This window comes from Anas acuta, chromosome 1, assembly GCF_963932015.1.
Source record: "Anas acuta chromosome 1, bAnaAcu1.1, whole genome shotgun sequence".
In the NCBI taxonomy this organism is placed as follows: domain Eukaryota; kingdom Metazoa; phylum Chordata; class Aves; order Anseriformes; family Anatidae; genus Anas; species Anas acuta.
The window spans coordinates 135,834,660-135,853,200 of record NC_088979.1 but is presented as its reverse complement, the minus strand read 5'-3'; the positions used below and the strand labels follow the sequence as shown (position 1 = coordinate 135,853,200).

The 18,541-nt window shown below is 39.1% G+C and overlaps 2 protein-coding genes across 12 annotated transcripts in view; one reads left to right on the top strand and one right to left on the bottom strand.

The window, feature by feature from the left end:
* The window catches only part of MRPS35 (mitochondrial ribosomal protein S35), a 54,533-nt gene that overhangs the window by 22,753 nt on the left and 13,239 nt on the right, over positions 1-18,541 (bottom strand). Inside the window, exon 1 of one of the 2 annotated variants that reach the window (XM_068658810.1) lies at positions 876-1,272. The exons of the other annotated variant lie outside the window; for it this stretch is intronic. Coding sequence (XP_068514911.1) covers positions 876-1,257 — 382 coding nt within the window. The 5' untranslated portion in view covers positions 1,258-1,272. Of the gene's footprint in view, positions 1-875; positions 1,273-18,541 lie in introns of those variants that run through there. 2 annotated transcript variants of the gene reach the window in all.
* LOC137843444 (potassium voltage-gated channel subfamily KQT member 1-like) overlaps positions 9,031-18,541 on the top strand; it is a 519,382-nt gene continuing 509,871 nt past the window's right edge. For 9 of the 10 annotated variants that reach the window (XM_068658766.1, XM_068658757.1, XM_068658748.1 and 6 more), the window contains exons 1-2: positions 9,031-9,171; positions 10,808-11,379. In XM_068658766.1, the coding sequence (XP_068514867.1) occupies positions 10,997-11,379 (383 nt within the window). In that variant the 5' untranslated portion in view covers positions 9,031-9,171; positions 10,808-10,996. The remainder of the gene's footprint in view (positions 9,172-10,807; positions 11,380-18,541) is intronic. The other variant, XM_068658723.1, reaches the window with a different exon arrangement.

Below are 18,541 nucleotides of genomic sequence, written 5' to 3'. Positions count from 1 at the left end.
CAAACACACGCACACAAAATAATGAGTTGCAGTATTTTTTTAAAATACTTAAAGTGTATTTTATAGTACCTATACGAATTAAATGTGTTTTCAGCTATTGGGGGGTGGGGGGGAAAGAGTAAATTTAATGTATTGTTGCTGTCCTGCATAGTTATCACATTACTATGCAGTGCGTATTTAGCAAAAATCACCGAATGGAGTTTATGAGTGGATGCTTTTGTTCTCGTTGACTTGTTAATTTGTTTTACACCCCTAACCCTCAGAAGTCTCAGGAAAAACTCCTGAAATTGACAGTTCTTTTGTCTTCCTTATTTGCATGTTTTATGGCCCTGATTCTGTTCTTCCTCTTCTTGCTATACAGAAATCTAAAACAAAAAACACATATGGGTCTCTGCAACAGCTCAGCCGGAGTTCCTTTACCTCTTATTACCCCTTATCATTTTTTTGCGGTGCATTCGCCCACAGACACACTTCACTCGTACCGATCATGTTCTGTTACAAAGATTTCCGACTTAGACCATTTTTTACTCCTACAGTGCCCTGAGGCTCACCACCTGACAGCACCCCAAGGCCCTCTCGGCAGCCTGGCCTCCTGAGCCTGCACACAGCAGACGTCCACGCAGCCTCGTAGGCTGCACCTTGCTGGTACAACCCTGCCCTGCAGCGTGCCGCGCGTTTGGACCCATCTGGGCTCAGAACAAGCAAAACCACCCAGCTTGGGCAAACACAGCACAAGTCCCTCGGCAACCCGTGGCACCGCCGCTCAGAACAAACTCAGACAACGCACTGCAGCTCCGCTGGAACAAGAAAGAACACAACGCCTCACTTGCAAACGCGAGCCAGGCGCAGCCCGAGAGCCGCCCCCCCGCCCTCACCTTCCCGTTGCTGGCCTTCCCCCGTGCTGCCGGCGGGCACGGAGGAGTAAGCCGCCAGCCCAGCCGCCCGGCAGCAGCGGGCAAGCACGGCCCGCGGACCCGGCCCCACCAGCGCCGCCGCCATCTTAGGGAGTTCTGCGCCCGCAGAGCGCCCCCATTCCTCCCAGCAGCACGGAGGCTGCCGCGGGCCAAGATAGCTGGAGAGGCGAAGAGCTCTGGGTGGGGTTTCCTGCCCATAAAGGGGAGGGGAAGAACGAGCAGGGAGGAAATGCTTGATGAAGCGCTGAAAAAAGTTTTTATACCTTCTGGAGAAGGGGGAGGAGGGAGGGGCAAAGGGTAAGGAAAGCCAGGAAAGCGAAGTGGGGTCACGCTCAGTAATCATCTCGGCTTCTCTACTGGCATCTGCCGTCTTAGCGCCACCTCTGTCCTAGCACCAGCCGTTCTCTGGCCCAGGGATGCTGGGCTGCGTCTCGGCTCGCGTTTCTTGCCGAAGGCAGTTTCTCCATCTCATAAGCAGCTATGTATACCTTCTCAGCGCCTTCATACGATCTCTTCTGTGTCCTTGTGTGTCTTTGTGTCCAAAGCAGGGGAATCATAGAATCCTAGAATCATTAAGGTTGGAAAAGACCTTCAAGATTGTAATACACAATAAATGTTTGTTCATTGTCTTTTGTAAAAACAAGGAGTTCTGTTTGAGGAACGGGAGTTGTGAAAACTCCCTGCTGAAGTAAGGAGCTGTATAATGCTTAGCTAGACACTATGAAAATTCCTTTGCTTAATGTAACAAAAAAAAGAACCCTCTCCCCTTCTCTCCTTCTGCATCTCAGTAGCCTCTTTTGTTCAAAAAACACTGCTGCAAAGTTCATGTAACCATCTCCTGATAAGTTGTTAAACTAGTGTATCAACATCTTGCCTTCCTGTCTCACGCTGGGCCAACATGACCAAATAAAGAAAGAAGTTGAACCACAACGCCAAGGAAGACTACGGCCTTCATCTTCACGACCACCAGAGGGACAGAGACGACCCCCTAGCAACAGTGCGCGCAGTCGCAGAACATACCCGGACGTGCTGCGTAATCCTGAAATCACCAAGATATAAAAAGGGACCCTGGGGGGGGTGAGGTGCGCGCCGTTGGCGGAGCCGAGACTCCCCGGCCGCCCAGCGCTGTTTTGCTTGCTGTTGCTTACTCAATAAATTCCTTTCTATTATTAATGCAATGCTCTCTGAAAATTAATTAAGGGGGCAACTTATAACAAAGATCATCTGGTCCAACCAACCCCCTACTACCAACATCACCCACTAAACCATGTCCCCAAGCACCACATCCAACCTTTCCTTAAACACCCCCAGTTAAGGTGACTCCACCACCTCCCTAGGCAAGCCGTTCCAATGCCTGAGTGCTCTCACGGAGAAGAAATGTCTCCTCGTTTCTAACCTGAACCTTCCTTGGAGCAACTTGAGGTCATTCCCTCTAGTCCTATCACTAGATAGTTATATGTGAGAAGAGGCCAACCCCCAGCTCCCCACACCTTCCTTTCAGGTAGTTGGAGAGGGCAATAAGGTCTCCCCTGAGCCTCCTCCAGACTAAACAACCCCAGTTCCCTCAGCTCCATCTCATAGGACTTGTGTTCCAGGCCCTTCACCAGAGAAGAGAGGTAACACAGGCACAAGCAGCTGCGGAGATACATGAAAATGGAATTAAAAAGCAGATATCAGCAATGTGGGATGAGATAGGTCAGATGTAAATGCTGCTACCACCAGCACCATAAGCCTGTAAGCAGGATGGAGGCAACTAACAGCTTCAGCAATCTGTGAGGACAGGCTCCTTCAGCTACTCCTGTAATTGAAACTCACTTTATTACTGTGTTGGAGCAGAATTTGAAATCATTTGCTTTTAGAGAGGATGAGTTTCTTCCCAATGGTGCAATCAGAAAGCGCCATGCACAACTTCCAAATGTTTGGGACAGTAAAGGACACGTGCCCAGCCATGATAAACTATTGTTTCATAGCAGTCCTTCAGAAATCAATTGTTCCTTCAGTAAAATGTGATTGGGTTCTGCCCTGTGGTAGTTCAAACTGGAAACCAAATGATCACACTGTAATATCTGTAAATCAACCTGTAAATGGCTAGATTACTTAAATTTCAGGTGTTTTTCTGCTTCTCAGAACCTGCTGGGTGCGGATGTGTTAGAGCAGGTTTTTTGCTGTTGTTTCTGGTTTCTTTTGTATAGCAATATACTTGTATCCCTGGTCACAGTCAAGGTTTCTGGCTTTATTTGCTTCAAATTACCACGTACCCATAATTTTGTTTACCTTTCTGATTTTTAATACAGCATTTCACAGTGACTTCACAGTTATTTCATCAACAGTAACATAATCATTGTTCAGCATGCACTCAATAATGGAAAATTGTTAATAGCTGAAGTTAATTACAATACAAACTTTTCAATAATAGACTTTCTGCAAGATTTCTATTAATTTTACAAAATTTCAATTCTGGAATATTCATCCTATTGCTAACAAAAGCTGGTAGAAAGACAAGAAATGCAGAAATTCTTAAAAAGTGTCTAGTAGTTGCTAGAAACTAAGATTAATTAATTGAAGTTTATAAATCTCCAAATTCTCAGAAAGGTAATTCTAATGCTAAGACGATTAAGGATCAATGAGAGCTAGGTATCAGAGAGAGGACTGGGGCTTGAGTGCTCCAAGAGGTTAAATCTATCCTGAATTACAAAATTGAATATTAATAATAAGAGTCACATACATACCTCTGGAAACACAGAATATATATTCTTCATGCTAATTACATGGGCTACATAGCACTGATTATAGCACTGCATATTGCACTCAATAGCATATAATAGGTTCAGAAATATCCCTTATAGATAGTACCTGCTTCTCCAATTTAAAAGAAAGTGTTACTGCATTTTCAGTCTCAGAGTATTTGTTATGCACACCCTGTTGCCTTCACAATTATATGTCATTGTCAAGGTTCTGAGAAACACTTTCTGTGTTCACACACACCTACGCTCCTACCTATTTCCTCATGACAGAAACCTTGCAAGTCAGCTTATGTATAAGAAGATGAAATGGAGAATAATGCTTGTGTATAGAGTTTGATAAATCTTTGGTTATAATAACAATATATTTAGTGAACTTCGTGAATACTAAGCAATGATTTAGGCAACATTACTGAAGTCCTGCTGTATATTCTTAAAAGAATGTTCTTGTTCTTGCTGGAACACACATTTAATTTTATCATTCCACATTAGGATAACATAAGGAGAGATCTTTTGTTGTTGAAACCATACAGTGCCAGGAACAGAGCCAGATCCAGCTGCAGGTATTATATGTTAACTAGGAGTTCTTATTTCATGACTTTAGCATTGGTCACTTGCATGTGTTGGACTGCAGTATGAAAAGTTACTGATTTATTTTAAAAACATCTTCAAATTTTTAATGCTTTTTCTAAAAAGAAAGCATTTCAGTTATTCACAATTATTGTTTAAACATTAGCTTTCAGTGGAATGATCTATGTTCAACACATTGCTGTTCATGTTAGATTTTCTTCAAGAAAGTGAACATCCAGTATACTTTAAAAGGGTGTTTTAAAGAAGCATTTGGGGGGAGGGGTTAGTTGCTAGAATAAACTAATCTCAGAAATCCTGACTTCTAGATTAATTTTTGTCCAGGCAGAATCTTTTCTACAGCTACTTTTAAACAGATCAATCCGTCTTGTCATAGATTTCTTTGTTTTTATTGTATTGGGTTGGTCAAGATAAACAAAATTACAGATTTCTCCAAGGTAGACAAAAGTAGATCGAAGTGATGAACTGAAGTGCTGAAGTGCCTCAGATACAGATTTTCATTGCTGAACTCATCATATTCAGCTTATTCATCACCACATTATCCCTTTTTTATATTTGTGATACTCTGAAAACTGCTGATGCAGAAGTAATGCAGGGTTATATGAATAGGCTACAAAATCCACTGGAGTGAAACAAAAAAATAGCCCACCCAATCAGAGCTGTTTTCTTATTTAAGAAAAGCAGAAAAAAACACCTGCCAGTGCTATTATTAGTGTGTGTGTGGGAAGGGGGGGGAACACAACATGACATGCCAACTCTTTAAAATAACATACTTTGTATCCTATTATTATACATGAAGAATTTCAGAGTAGTTTTCTTGTCTTTAATATCAGCTGAAGTGATCATATTGCTTATTTACATTACATTTCCCTTAAGAAAGATTGCTGGGGCCTGCGTAATCAATTGAATGTTGTGTAGTAGAGCCTACAGCTTACAGAAAACAGTTTTACAGAAATCTTTAACTAAATTAACAGAATATCTTAATCAACACTTTAAGCTCGCACATATAAACATATGGTGCACAACTGTACTTATCCTTAAGAGAGCGTTGTTATCTTTCAATATTTTTCCATTACAACACACAGTTCCAATGAAAAAAAAAAAAGGCTATCCTGAATCAATAACTATATTTTTATCCATCTTTTAAATACTTATAATAAACATCCACTTTTAATGGCATTCTGTTACTATAGTAATACTGACAACAGTATCCTTCTCTAATGCATCAGTAATGATTTAAACAAACCCAATAAAACAATGCTAGAACACTTAATATAATTGAAGATAGGAGTCAAGTAACAGTTGAGGTTCACTGTAAAAGAATTTATATTGTCTCTTATTATTTGAAAGCTCTCCATGGCTGCTAACTGATACCTCTTCATCAACTAGAATAGGTACAACATTTCAAGCTGTAATTTTGTCTTCATTTAATGCAACATAAACATATTATCAAATACTTTGCCCTTAGTTCATACAATTTATTTAATGTTTTTATTCCCATTTATTCAGGTATTAAAAATAATATGGGTTTCTGTAAAGATATACTATAATTATAATGTAATTATTTTAAAAATTCTGACCTAGTAAATAACGCTAACCTCAAAGAACTGCACACCAGGCTGTTCTCTGTGGTCCAGGTAGATCTGCAAAATTTTGCTCCAGCGTTATAAAAAATATTTCTCATGTAATGCATTACTATTATTGCTTGATTTATGACAGTGCCTAAAATGGCAAACAGGATCAGGACCCTGTGTTGCTGGCTTTCAATAAACAAAATATTCTTATTTACCATATAATGCCGAGTTAAAAAATACACTAATGATATAAACTTCTTATTTTCAAGACTTTTGTTTAACAATTGCCTTCTTTCCAAAAGACTACTGAAATGGCAGAATAATTAGCAAGGTTGTATGCTTTGTCACACTTGTTTCATCACAATGTAAGGTTATTGCTGTGCCCAATGAGATCAAGAATGGTGATGCCTGAAGCCATGACATCCCAGGATTATTTTCTTTCTGGTATGGATCTCCTGAACTCTTTAATATCAGAGCTGTTTTTACCGGGGCCAGCACTGTCCTTACCATATAGCTATTAAACCATACAGATCACTGCTCTGTGAAAACATGTGTGACGTATACTTCCCATGGCACATAGAGTCTGTGATGGCATCAGCAGATATCAATACATTTGAAACATGGCTGAACTATGGAGCAGAAGTCCTGGAAGTGAATGCTTTTCACAGTTCCTTGTTATAGAGGAAATCACACTCCTTTGCCAACTGTTTACCATTATCTTTCAGCTTTTATCTCCCCCCTCCTTGTACTGGGAGACAGCATAAAGTACCAAAAAGTTACATGAAGTACACATATATTCTTTGTGGAAGGTTTGGAAAAGACCTCTAAGATCATCTATTCCAACCTTTAATCCAGTACTGAAAAGTCCACCACTGAACCATGCTCCTAAACTCTACATCTACACATTTCTTGAAGACCTCCAGGGACTCAACCACTCCCCTGGGCAGCCTATTCCGATGCCACACGACTCTTCCAGTAAAGGAGTTTCTCCTAATATCCTACATAAACCTTCCCTGGTGCAACTTGAGGCTATTTCCCCTTGTTTTATTACTTGGTGCTTGGGAGAAAAGTCCTATCCCCACCTCACTACAACCTCCTTTAAGGTAATTGTAAAGTACAATAAGGTCTCCCCTGAGCCTTCTTTTCTCCAAGCAGAATAACCCCAGCTACCTCAGCTGCACCCCAAAAGACTTGTTTTCTAGACCCTTCACCAGTTTTGTTGCCCTTCTCTGTAAATGCTCCAGCACCTCAATATCATTCTTGTAGCAAGGGGCCCAAAATAACACAGTATTCGAGGTGTGCCCTCACCAGAGCCAAGTAAGAGGGGACAATCTCTTCACTAGTCTTGCTGAGCATAATATTTCTGATAGAAGCCAGGATACTGCTGGCTTTCTTGGCTACCTGACCACACTACTGTCTCTTTCCAGATGCTAATGACCAATATCCCCCTGTCCCTTTCCGCTGGGCAGCTTTCGCATTCATTCCTCTTTGGGCCCAGCCACCCAGCCAGTTTTTAACCAAGCATAACATACACCTATACAAGCCTCGAGCAGCCAGCTTCTTCAGGAGAATGCTGTGGGAAACATTGTCAAAAATGTTACTGAAGTCTAGGTAGACCACATCCACAGCCTTTCACTCATCCACTGTGCGTTACCTAGCTCTGGAAGGAGATTGGGTTCATCAAGCAGGACCTGTCTTTGATAAATCCATACTATTTGGGCCTGATCACCCGGTTGTCCTGTGAGTGCTGCATGATGGCACTCAAGGTAATATGCTCCATGAGCTTCCCTAGCACTGAGGTCAGACTGACAGGTCTGTAGTTTCCCCGATCCTTCTTTTGGCCCTTCTTGTAGATGGGCATCACATTTGCTAGCTGCCAGTCAATTTTAAGCATTTATTGAAGAACCTGTATTTTCTGTTTTGTTTTTCCAATAAAATATTTTCATTTCAAACAGAGAAAAAATCTACATAACTGAAGGAGTCAATCTTGATTTCTTACAACAATTCCATCATGGAAATGAGGAATTTACAGAACTGTTAGATACTAATCTGGGACAAGCAGTTATCCTTGGAGACTATCTATATTAATACTAAAATAATAATTATTGCCAACATGCATAAAAGGTAATTTAACCCCTCAGTTCATCCCTTATATTATAAAATGCTACAATATATTTTGATTGTCAAGTGTTTCAGAGTGAATGGAAGCCCAGTGTCACCTTTGGCTGTCCTTCTGATATCATAGCATACAAGTCTTGATAATTTATATTCAGCATGTCCTTGCAATGAAAAATATTGGTATTCATAGTGCACATTACGTGGATTGAAAACTGTTCTATGGCTGAGTGCTCTTCTTAACATATTTGCTAGAAAGGTGTTTATCTGGAGTTCAGAAAGGAAAAGTGCAGAGAGAACTGTTAAAAACTAAACACGAAATCATTTTATTTTGCCTAGTCAAAAAATAAAAGTCAGATGTCCCATTTTATGTTTTTTTTTTGTTTTTTTTTTTCAGTGATTTCAGACTAGCTGCTCATATGTTGAGTTTCCACATTCACATTAAAACTGTAAGTGTATTCTACTTTTCCCTCAGAATAAACAGATTTTAAACCATAAAATATCCAAGTTGTGTATTGGTTATATTGGTTGGTTGATTTGTTTGTTTTCAGATTATTTTTTTTTTCCCCTGCACACTTTGATTAATTATTTACAGCTTGAACAGTTGTATTTGGGAGAGGTCAGAGGTTAGACTAGGTAATAGTTTTTGCATTTAGGAAATTACCATTGGGAAAAGTTAATACAGCAGAGAAGTTATTAATTGATGTGGAAGGCATTTCAAGGAGGAAACATGAGCAAAAACCTAGTGAAGGATTTCTCAGGCTCCAACTGGGTATCAGTCCTTTTCAATGGCCCACTGGTACTATCTGGAATATTATATTCTGGTGCTGCAGAGCCTCCTGCTAGCTTGAACCAACACCAAATTCAAATTGTAAAAGGTGTGAAGTAAAGAAATGCTAATATTAACCAGTTGCAATTAAGTGTATGCAGATAAGAAACAGAGTGGGCAAGATGATCCTCAGTAAAATTAAGTTGTTGCTTGTGATTGCTGGTTTTGACAACAGGAAGAAGCACAAGTAAATTGTCAGAAGTGTCGTACAGTTCTTTCTTTGCCTTTTCCAAGAGCAGCCAAATACGGCAGATAAAAGGGAGGGACCCTGGATTCGTCAGGGTGGGACTTGATAAGCCACGAGGCAGAGCTAGGCAGCAGCTCTGCCTGCACCTATCCAGAGAATCTGCCATATAGAGCTGAGGGAGCAACAAAGAAAAGGAATAGAGGGACACACAACAGGAGCGTAGGTACTATTGCTTTTTTTTTTTTTTTTTCCCTGTGCTTTATTTCTGATTTTGTGGGATCCCCTGTTGTGATTAAGCAGGCTAGCAAATGTGTTTCAGGCAGTTTTGTTTGCAACAGCTGGGTAGCCAGTCCCTGCTAAGGCTACATTGACAAGTGCTGGTTAATTGTTGAGGTAGCCTCAGCACCATAAAACAAATGATACAGAGGGAGTGAACTTCTGGCAGATGTTGTTTTATTGCTTTAGGTCAGCTTGGCTGAGGGGCTTTGTGGTTTTGCTTTATTGTTTATTTCTGACAGTTTTTCATCGTTAAGAGAACAGATGAGGGAAAGGAAGCATTTCTCTATCTGCTGTAGGATTAATGTAGAAGCACATCAGTCCATTTTACCATTACCGGTGTTAAGAAATGAGCACATTGTAACAACCCCAGTACCCCATGTAAAAATTTTATAGAGTAATTTAAGAGGACTTGTTTCTATGTACTTCAATGGAAGTTTATCTGTTATGCAAGAGGATGTTTAAGCAACAGAAAATAATCGTAATTTAAAACGAGGGGACAAAGGAAACTTTTCTCTCTCCCTCAGTTTTGATGAGGCTAAATAACTCAAAGTATGGGTGTGAGTCTCTTCTGATGGCAGAGCAGTGAGATGCAACCCCAAGGTATAGGAGCTTTAGATTGTGGATGACACAGTACATTACAATATCACATTACAAACATAATTTTGACATTAACATCAGCAGTACCTGGTGCTTTGAAGTTAAAAGTATCTTTCATTATACCTCTAATATTTTTAAAACTTTCATAACATTTTCATTTTACTGAAGAATTTTGAATAAGGAAACTTTTCATGGTTGTGTGTAAGAAACAAGGCAATACAAATACTGACACTTCAGAGAGAGCTGCTCTCAGTCTGTCAAAAAGATTAATATTACTGCTCATATCTGTATATTAGCAGCAATCTAGGTCTGTCTCATGACCAATATATACTGAACTATAAGAGAATTATTTTCTGTTCTATTGTCTCAAGAAAATACCTAGAGAATAGCAAAGTTAGCAGCAAACTTTAAATGGCTTGAAGAAAATCAAGAATCAGGCCAGACATCTTTGATCTTTTCCCTTGTGACAATATTAACCTCCCAATGATATTTAGCATTAATGGCATACTCCTGTTTACATGTGAGGAAAAATTGTATCTGAGTACAGTGGATTGCAAGATCAGCTCTCATGAGGGGATTGAAATAATTTATTTTATTCTTAAAATCTTTCTGTAACATTGGCTTTCTAGGTAAGATATCTTGCTATGTAGGTGCTGAAGTTCAAAACCTCCATTTAGTGTGCTTCAGGCAACAGTAATTTTATAAATGCTGGGAAAATATCACAGTTCCATGTCTAAACAGGACAATTCAAGATCTGCTTGGCTTAAAATAATATCATGGGATCAGCTCTCAAGACAACTCTGCTGCAGTTTGTGATGTTGCAGCATTTTAATAGTTTTAAGCTTTTTCCTTTAAAAATGTAACTTTGATTCTTAATTTTCTTTTTCTCTCAAAAAATCTTAATCTCTCTCCTTTTCTAGCCCATTACATCTGGTCCCTAGCATGTATAGTTTGTCTAATAAGTTGTCCTTATTTAATTTCAGAGGTTCTCAGTGACAGCCGGTGACAGGCTGACAGCTCACACGCTCGTGTCACAGAGAAGGTCCATGATAAAAGCAGAAAGTCACCTTATCAGCTGCTGGAGAACGCTCTGGGCAAGGAGGATATACAATACCTTCTTCTATGATTTTAAATATTGATCAGGGTTAGTAATACCTGCGCGTTGCTAAAGAATGTCCTGTGATAATGGAGAAACCATTGGGCACTCAATGTACAACCTCTGTGGACAGATCCAAGGCTCCACTTCCCAGCTTAGTAGTCTGAATGGAAATAGGAAATATGCAACCTTGCTGAAAGTCAGGGGGAGCTCAAGCAACATGCAGTACTCTTCGGTGGCACTGGGTCCATATGCCCCAGTGAATAATGGATCTGGAATTCCCTGTAACCCCAAGGAAGGCATGAAGGCTTCAGTCGTGACAGCAAGTGAAGTCCACAGGGCCTGTACAGCAAAGTGTTTCCACAGCCGTTACTCAACTAAAACTAGTACACAGGGAAATGTCTACAACTTCCTGGAGAGACCCAGTGGATGGAAGTGTTTTATCTATCACTTTACTGTGTAAGTACCTAGATTTTTATGCAATCTTTGGTTTAAGAAAAATTTGAAACTGTCCCCTTGATTAGCTAGAAGTCACAGTATGTTAGCTCCAAGGCTGAAAACTGTAGTTCTATGAATAATCCCATTGAAAGTGGGAAGGGAAAAGTCAGTTTCACAAACAAACAGCCACTACATCCACTAACATTTCCAAAGGAGCAGTGTCTATTCTTGATATCTGTCTTCAAAGATGTACACTGAATCTGTGCTAATTCAAAGATGAAGTCTGATATGCTCATGGCAGCACTTACTGCTGCCTTAGCTACTTCACATGGTTCTAGCTTCAGATACTGCAGTTTTTAGCATGTGATATGATCAGACCTATCACATTTTTATGTGTGTTTAGCTCATGCTGAGGTGCCAAAACACATAATCTGTTGGTCAAACATCTAATCACAACATTACTATTTTAAATTAGTTTACAGGTGTGAACATGTATCGAGTAGAAATTTAGCAAAAAAATTTTCATTATACCCAGTACATAGTACATGCAAGGAGAACATTAAGGTTCCTATTAACCATTGTGAAGCAGCAGTTAACAAATTATTACAGCTGCTACCTTTTTCTCTAAGCTGCTTATGTTGTCTGTTTAGCAAGACCTCAAGTACTATTTTGAATGTTACTAAACAGTAATGATAATTTATCATCTTTGCTGCAGAAAGGGTCCAGTCATTCTCTCACTAAGTCAAGCAGAAGTTTCACTGGCTACAGTGAATGCAAAATGTGCCAGAAGTCCTTGCTTTTATCAATTAGTAATTATATGTCCTGAAGAAATACGGAGTGTTGAAATTATTCTGTTCATTCCAGGTATACTTTTCTATGGCCTGACTGCATTTTGGAAAAAAACATCAGTTACTGCAATCAGAAGCTACTCAGAGAAAGACACAGTAATTTTAAAAGTGACTTTTAATGCTTCTATTTGGTGTAAAATGGATGGTCCTACCAATATTTGTTTCCTTTCATACCTTTGGCTTTTTTAAAATGGTGTTTTGATTCATTAAATGTTATTCAAGGAATAGGCTTATACTATGCAATTATTCCTAGGGCTTAAACAGGTGCAGTTTCTGTAGATTTGAATATGTCATGATTTAAGCCTATTTCAGGTTAGGGTTTATTAACCTTATTGAAATGCAATTGTGTCATCTTCTGCATTACTTTTATCTCAGACTAAAGATGACCTTTAATAGGTACTTATACTCTGCAAGGGACATTTAAACCCTAAACAAACAGAAAACTACACAAACACACACACAAACACCAACATCTCATCAATCCGTACTGGAAAACTGGAAAAAAAGTTGCTATTTTTAGCAGATTTTCAGTTTTATATTTTAAAGAGTATAAGGGTTTCTAACTTAAATGAAAGAATATGTAAATTGGCTCTGTTCTGAAAAGCTTTTTCTTTAGGATTGCTTAAAAGGAAAAAAATTAACCAACATTTTGTCTTAAGTATCTTTGTCCTAATAATTATCCCAATAACTACATGGTATGTTCATTTATATAACAAGTGTCTGTTTTGGAAAGAACAGATATAACATTAAATGTCATTAAACATTTTTAAAGCAATAAAGTGCTGATCTAAAGTACAATTAACTTTGTAATGAGAACAAAATGTAACATTTTTAAAGAATGTTTCCTCTGTTATATCTGTGGTTTTGTTGCAATTCATGTAGATTCACTCTTATGATGACAATGACTATTTTATAACAACTCCAATCTTCCAACTATGTAGTTGAAATGTGTGTAGCCTGGGGGAGCAACAGTGTCCCTTAATTGTCCTTTTGTCCTTCACATGCCAGAAGGACTCAATAACTCAAGTACAAACCTATGCGTAGTTTGTGTCCAGGCAGGGCTGGAATCTGTTCTGATCAGGAGCCAGTTCTGCTACAGAGAATCTAACTTTTATGAAAACAGGCAAAGAGAGGGAAGAGCAAGTGCTCTAGGAAGTGATGCTCCTTCTGTGTTCTGAAATTACCAAAATAATCTCATCTTTCTCAAGATAATGCTTGTTAGAAAATGAAAGTATTTTTGCCTAATTAAATCTGAAATTAGTGTTATTTTAGTGGAGTTATTCCAGGCTAAAATCATTGTTTGAAAACAACATGATTCATAGATTGAATGGGTTTTCTTGAGAATTCCCCCTTCCAATCCTGTAAATCTTCTCACTTGGGTGATTTTCAGCTTCACAGGAAATACTGTGAAATACTGAGTTTCTGAAAGCATGAAGAACAAGGTAGAGGATCACAATGACAAGTTAGAAAGAGGCGAGGGCTTCAGAAACAGCTGTGACATGCAAAAGCAATACATTGATCATAACCAACCTGTTCTTGCTGCCAAGTAAGACCCTTAAGGTATTAGATATCAATATATGTTAGAGTACAGCTGTTTGCCATATGGTCCTCATTCCAGAAAAAGAAGTGCATACCTGGCTTGCATTTGATTTCTAAGTTCAACTATCACTTGTTTAAATCACAGCCTCATGTGAAGATACCAGAGTAGAACCATCATATTTTATCTTTTGAACAAAAAGTGCAATATGTAATTTTCTTATTCTTATGTATTGGTGATAAGTTATGCATGGTAATGAAGTTACTTGGCAAGTCCACACATTTAAATCATTTAACTGTAAGTGGAGCCTTATTCATGTGAAGAATATGTGTTTACTTTTCTGAAACATATATACTTATATATAATTACAAATGGAATGGCAAATGGTTCAATGATATTTTAGAATATGGTGTTCGTTCTTTCTGTGTGTGTTTTGTTTAGATAACAGATAGCAATGATCATAAACCAAAACCAGATTCCAATGTATATGATTAAAGTGCTAGTGCATAATTGTGATTGGAGAATGTTTCCAAGCCTTTGGAGGCCACCTTGGCCATAGACAAGGCCACCTTGGCCATAGACAAGGGGTGGAGATGGTCTGGTTCCTCTGCCATGTTTATAGAGGCATAGAACAAGTAGCAGGAGGTGCAACTCAGGCCTTTTGAAGTAAAAGGTGTACTATATGTGCAGCCATATGCATTCATACACATAAGTGGTGACTGAAGGGAAGAGAACCATATGGTTTCACTTGTATTCAGGGAGAAAAAGTAAAGGTTTCCTTTCATATGTTAATTTCTTCTGAATGTGAGTGACAGAGGACATCTTGTGTCAGCCTAAGGCTATGTCTGCATTGGTGTGCAGCCCTGTGCTGCACAGCTGCACCTACTCAGGCCCCAGGAAGAAAACAAACAAGCTTGCACAAATGTGTACTGAGGCTAACTGCTCCTGTATTTCGGCAAGCAAGGTGGATCCACAGTACCTTTTCCCTTCAGATCTGCCCTGTTCTTTTCACTCACTGCAGTCCAACTCCCTTGCATTATCTTTTCCATTTCTCTAGAACATCCTGAAGCATGATTTTCAGCTGCTGTTGCCCGGCTAACCAAACTTTGTAGATAAAAGCCAGAAGCTTAGAGGGAACCTGGGTGTGTAGCTCTTTGAGAAGCGAAGAAACAGAACAAATTGCTACGCTGAGTCTGATGAAACAGGGATAGATGAGAACCTGAGACAGAGATAGAAGCCTAAGTTTGATTGTCGTAGAAATTGAGACTGGTGCCAGTGATGCTGAAACTGGAGGAAAAGGGGTAAAGAGCAGGCTAGCTCAAGAACAAAGAGAAGCATACTTAGGTGGGAAGGACAATCAAGGTCTAGCAGCTTTTGGAGATCAGAAAGCTGGCCAGGCACAAGGTGCTGGAATTGTGGGACAGCTGAAACTCACAGAGTTTCACTGGGAGGAAGAAGGGGTAGGAGACAACAGCTGGAAGCTGGAAGCTAGGGGAAAGAGGGAGCATGGAATTCAAGACAGGAGAAGGAACCTTTCACCCATAGGCAATTGGTTTGAATCTCATCCAAGTCAATAGTGAAGAAGAAGTAATGACTGCAGGGAGATACAAAAGGAGCTGTTGGTCTTTTTCCAGTTCTTAGTGAACGGATGTCAGCATCACTGCTGGAGTTAGCACAGCTGGAAGACTTGCTGGCAGTCAGTAGAGAAACCGCAGGCTGGTTGAAAACGGAGGCAAGTCTAAGGCAAGAGGGAGGCCCATGAGAGGGACTCTTAAAATGTGTTCTCAGGCCTGCCACTTTCTTGTCGTGTAACACTGCAAAAATTTGAGAACTTGCAGCTGTTCAAGGTTATTTTGTGCTGGTTTCACCACTTGTTAAATGAGTGTTAGACCTTGTTCTCATTTAAAAGCTAGACCGATCTTTATATCCCATAGCTTCCTGTGGGATGGGGTGAGCTGATCTAACAGCCCATTGCTAACCAACCACCTCTGGTTCTGCTTCCCTCATTTGCCTCAGCTATTCAGCTTGCTCCTTGCCATTCAAATTTATCTGTCCTTGGCTATCCTTGGAGCACTGAGACAGTTCATCTTGTTATGCCAGAAGAAACCTAGTCCAGTAGCAAAAAGAGGATGGCCTTCTCTCAGGTTAGTTATACACATTCAGCATCTCTAAGTACTGTCCACTCTTGTTCTCTTAGTGCTCCTAGAGGGCCATAGTCACCTGTTAAATAAAACTGTACAAAATAATTGCAAAGTAACACACTGAAAGTCATCTGGCAAGTACTGCAGACCACCTGGTTTGACTGCAAAACACTTGACAAATGCAGACTTTGCATAGCAACAAACCCTTTACTCCAGGCTTTCTTAAGATTTATGGGAGAAAGACTCCAAATAGTGACTCAGAGAGGATAATGGCTATTGTTTTGAATCGCTCATCAGGACTTATTGCATGGGAAAGATAAGGAAAATGTCCTTCCTAGGGTATGGTTTCACAGTTGGTATAATAGGTTACCATTACCACCAGGGGAAGGTTCCCTTCTCCCCTGGCCACACACTTCTGCCACAATGCATGCTGTTTCTGCCACTTTTTGTAGCCGTCCTAAGCTAAGTAAACTCACTGAAATCACTGAAATTCAGTAATTTCACTAAGTGAAATCATGAAATAATTCACTAAGTGAACTCACTAATTCAGCAAAAGAATGGGTAGCTTTTGATACCTTAAGAAGTTAGAGCATCTCGACAAAGGGTGTAACTAGTGCTGGAGCCAGTCCAAATCAGTTGGCCAAAACTGCAATGGGATGAATGAGAGCTGTCCTTTTTGTCACCAGAGAATGATGATGTTGGCTCAGTTGCATATGAAAACAAGCCCTAAGTTTGCTTTGTTACACCTCTCCTCCTTCGTACTGACTCCCATAGCTTCTTCATTGAGAGACAGGTATGCGTACACACATAGCACATTCCTGGCATTTTGTTGAAAAGAACGGAAATAAGGAATGACTGTTGAATAACTTAAAAATGAATGGTCCTTACAAATATATGAAAACGTTGTATAGTTTATAACTTTGGGAGGAGGGAACAGAAGAACAAGAACATATTTGAAAAAATTTGGCTGATTTGCTAAGAGTTTTTTCCTGTGGTAGAGGTACTATGTAAGGAAATCTTCAGCATGCATAGCACAAAGAATTGAGAATTCAAGAGAATTGAGATCACTGGGGCAAAATAAAAAATGAAATTTTCTCTTTAATTTTTTTTTTAATTTTTCGCACCTTCTTCATGTAAGAAACACTGCGGTCAGGTTCTGTTAATGCAAAAGAACTACCATTGATGCAAAGAGCCACCATTCTGGTTGATGTTCTGTTTTTGTTTGTCCTACAGCTGCTGATGTAAAGAACATTAAAAGGCAAAAATATGAATCTGGTTCCTTTTAATAATGCTGGGGTGCTTTTTTTTTTGTTTTGTTTTGTTTTTTTTTTGGTTCTTCAGGTATAACAGCTCTCAGAGAAACCGAATATATTTAGCAAGTAAGTTAGCATAGTGTTCTGTCTTTATCAGTAAATGAAACCTATAGCCTGCTATTCGTATCTGTTTATCTCAAAGGGACTGTCAAATTCCCATATCTGTCCTTCCCACAATTATCTCTAGAATGCAAGAAGATATTTTGCTTTTTCCAATGATGTGACTTTAATATGACCAACACTAGCAACAGCTAAAGTTCAGAGTAATTATAAGCATATGATTGCTTTCAAGATTTTGTTTTTGACCTTGATGTCAAAGCTTAGGTCTGGACATGATGTGCTTTCATAAGGGTAAGTTAGGCCTTTTTATTATTATTGGATTCAGGATGTTTTTGCCAGCATAACTGTTATTTATTTGGATATTTTACAAAGAAATTGAACTGACAAGTTTTCCAGTTTAGAACTCCTCCAGCTACTACTTTTCATCTATACACCATTTGCCTTAAGATGATATCTTGTCTATGATGATAAACCTCAGGTACCAAAAGTTGCACAGAATTAAAGAGAAGAAATTAAAGAACTATTAATTTTATTAAAGTGACATGTTCCTCTTACTGCTTAGGGTTGCCTGTTCAACTGGATTATGAAATGGAATGGATTAAGTTGCTAATAGAGGCACACTGATGTTAAACAGAATTATCTTTAGGATTCTGTAAAGTCCCAGGATTGGGCTGTTCTAAAAATATATGGGAATAGTCATTAATTTTTAGCTTCTTTTCCTAAGGAAATGAGGTTTATGCAACCACACTGTCTGAGTGTGTCTGCCTGAAAGTTACTTACCAGAAAATTTTGAGCCAGTTGGCGAGTTTCAGCAAATATTGACAGAGGATGAGACGTGTCAGAGGTATTAAGTTTCTTCAAGTTTTGTTAAAATAAGCAGTTGGATAGAGGAAAGAAAAATTAATAAGTTCAAAGATGAAAACACTTCACTTGGAGCTCAATTAGATTATTTGGAACCAAAGAGCCTTTTCAAGAGAGAGATGTTACGAAAGTTCCTAAGGAAGAACTTTGATCTGATCTTCTTTTTAGGCACAGAATAACCTAACCACAGAGTACAAAGCCACAGGCTACGTAAGTTTTATTTTAATTTTTTAAAATTATTGATGACTTTTTCCATCATTTATGTAAGAAATTCAATCCATCTTATTCTAGAAGCTCAATTTTGTAATAGACCATGCAATGAATATGCATTAACATCCCCGCAGGCTAATGTTGTTTCTATAGAGAAGCCATTTGTTTCTATAGTGAAAACAAATACTGCAGTGTGGCATTGATATGATGCTG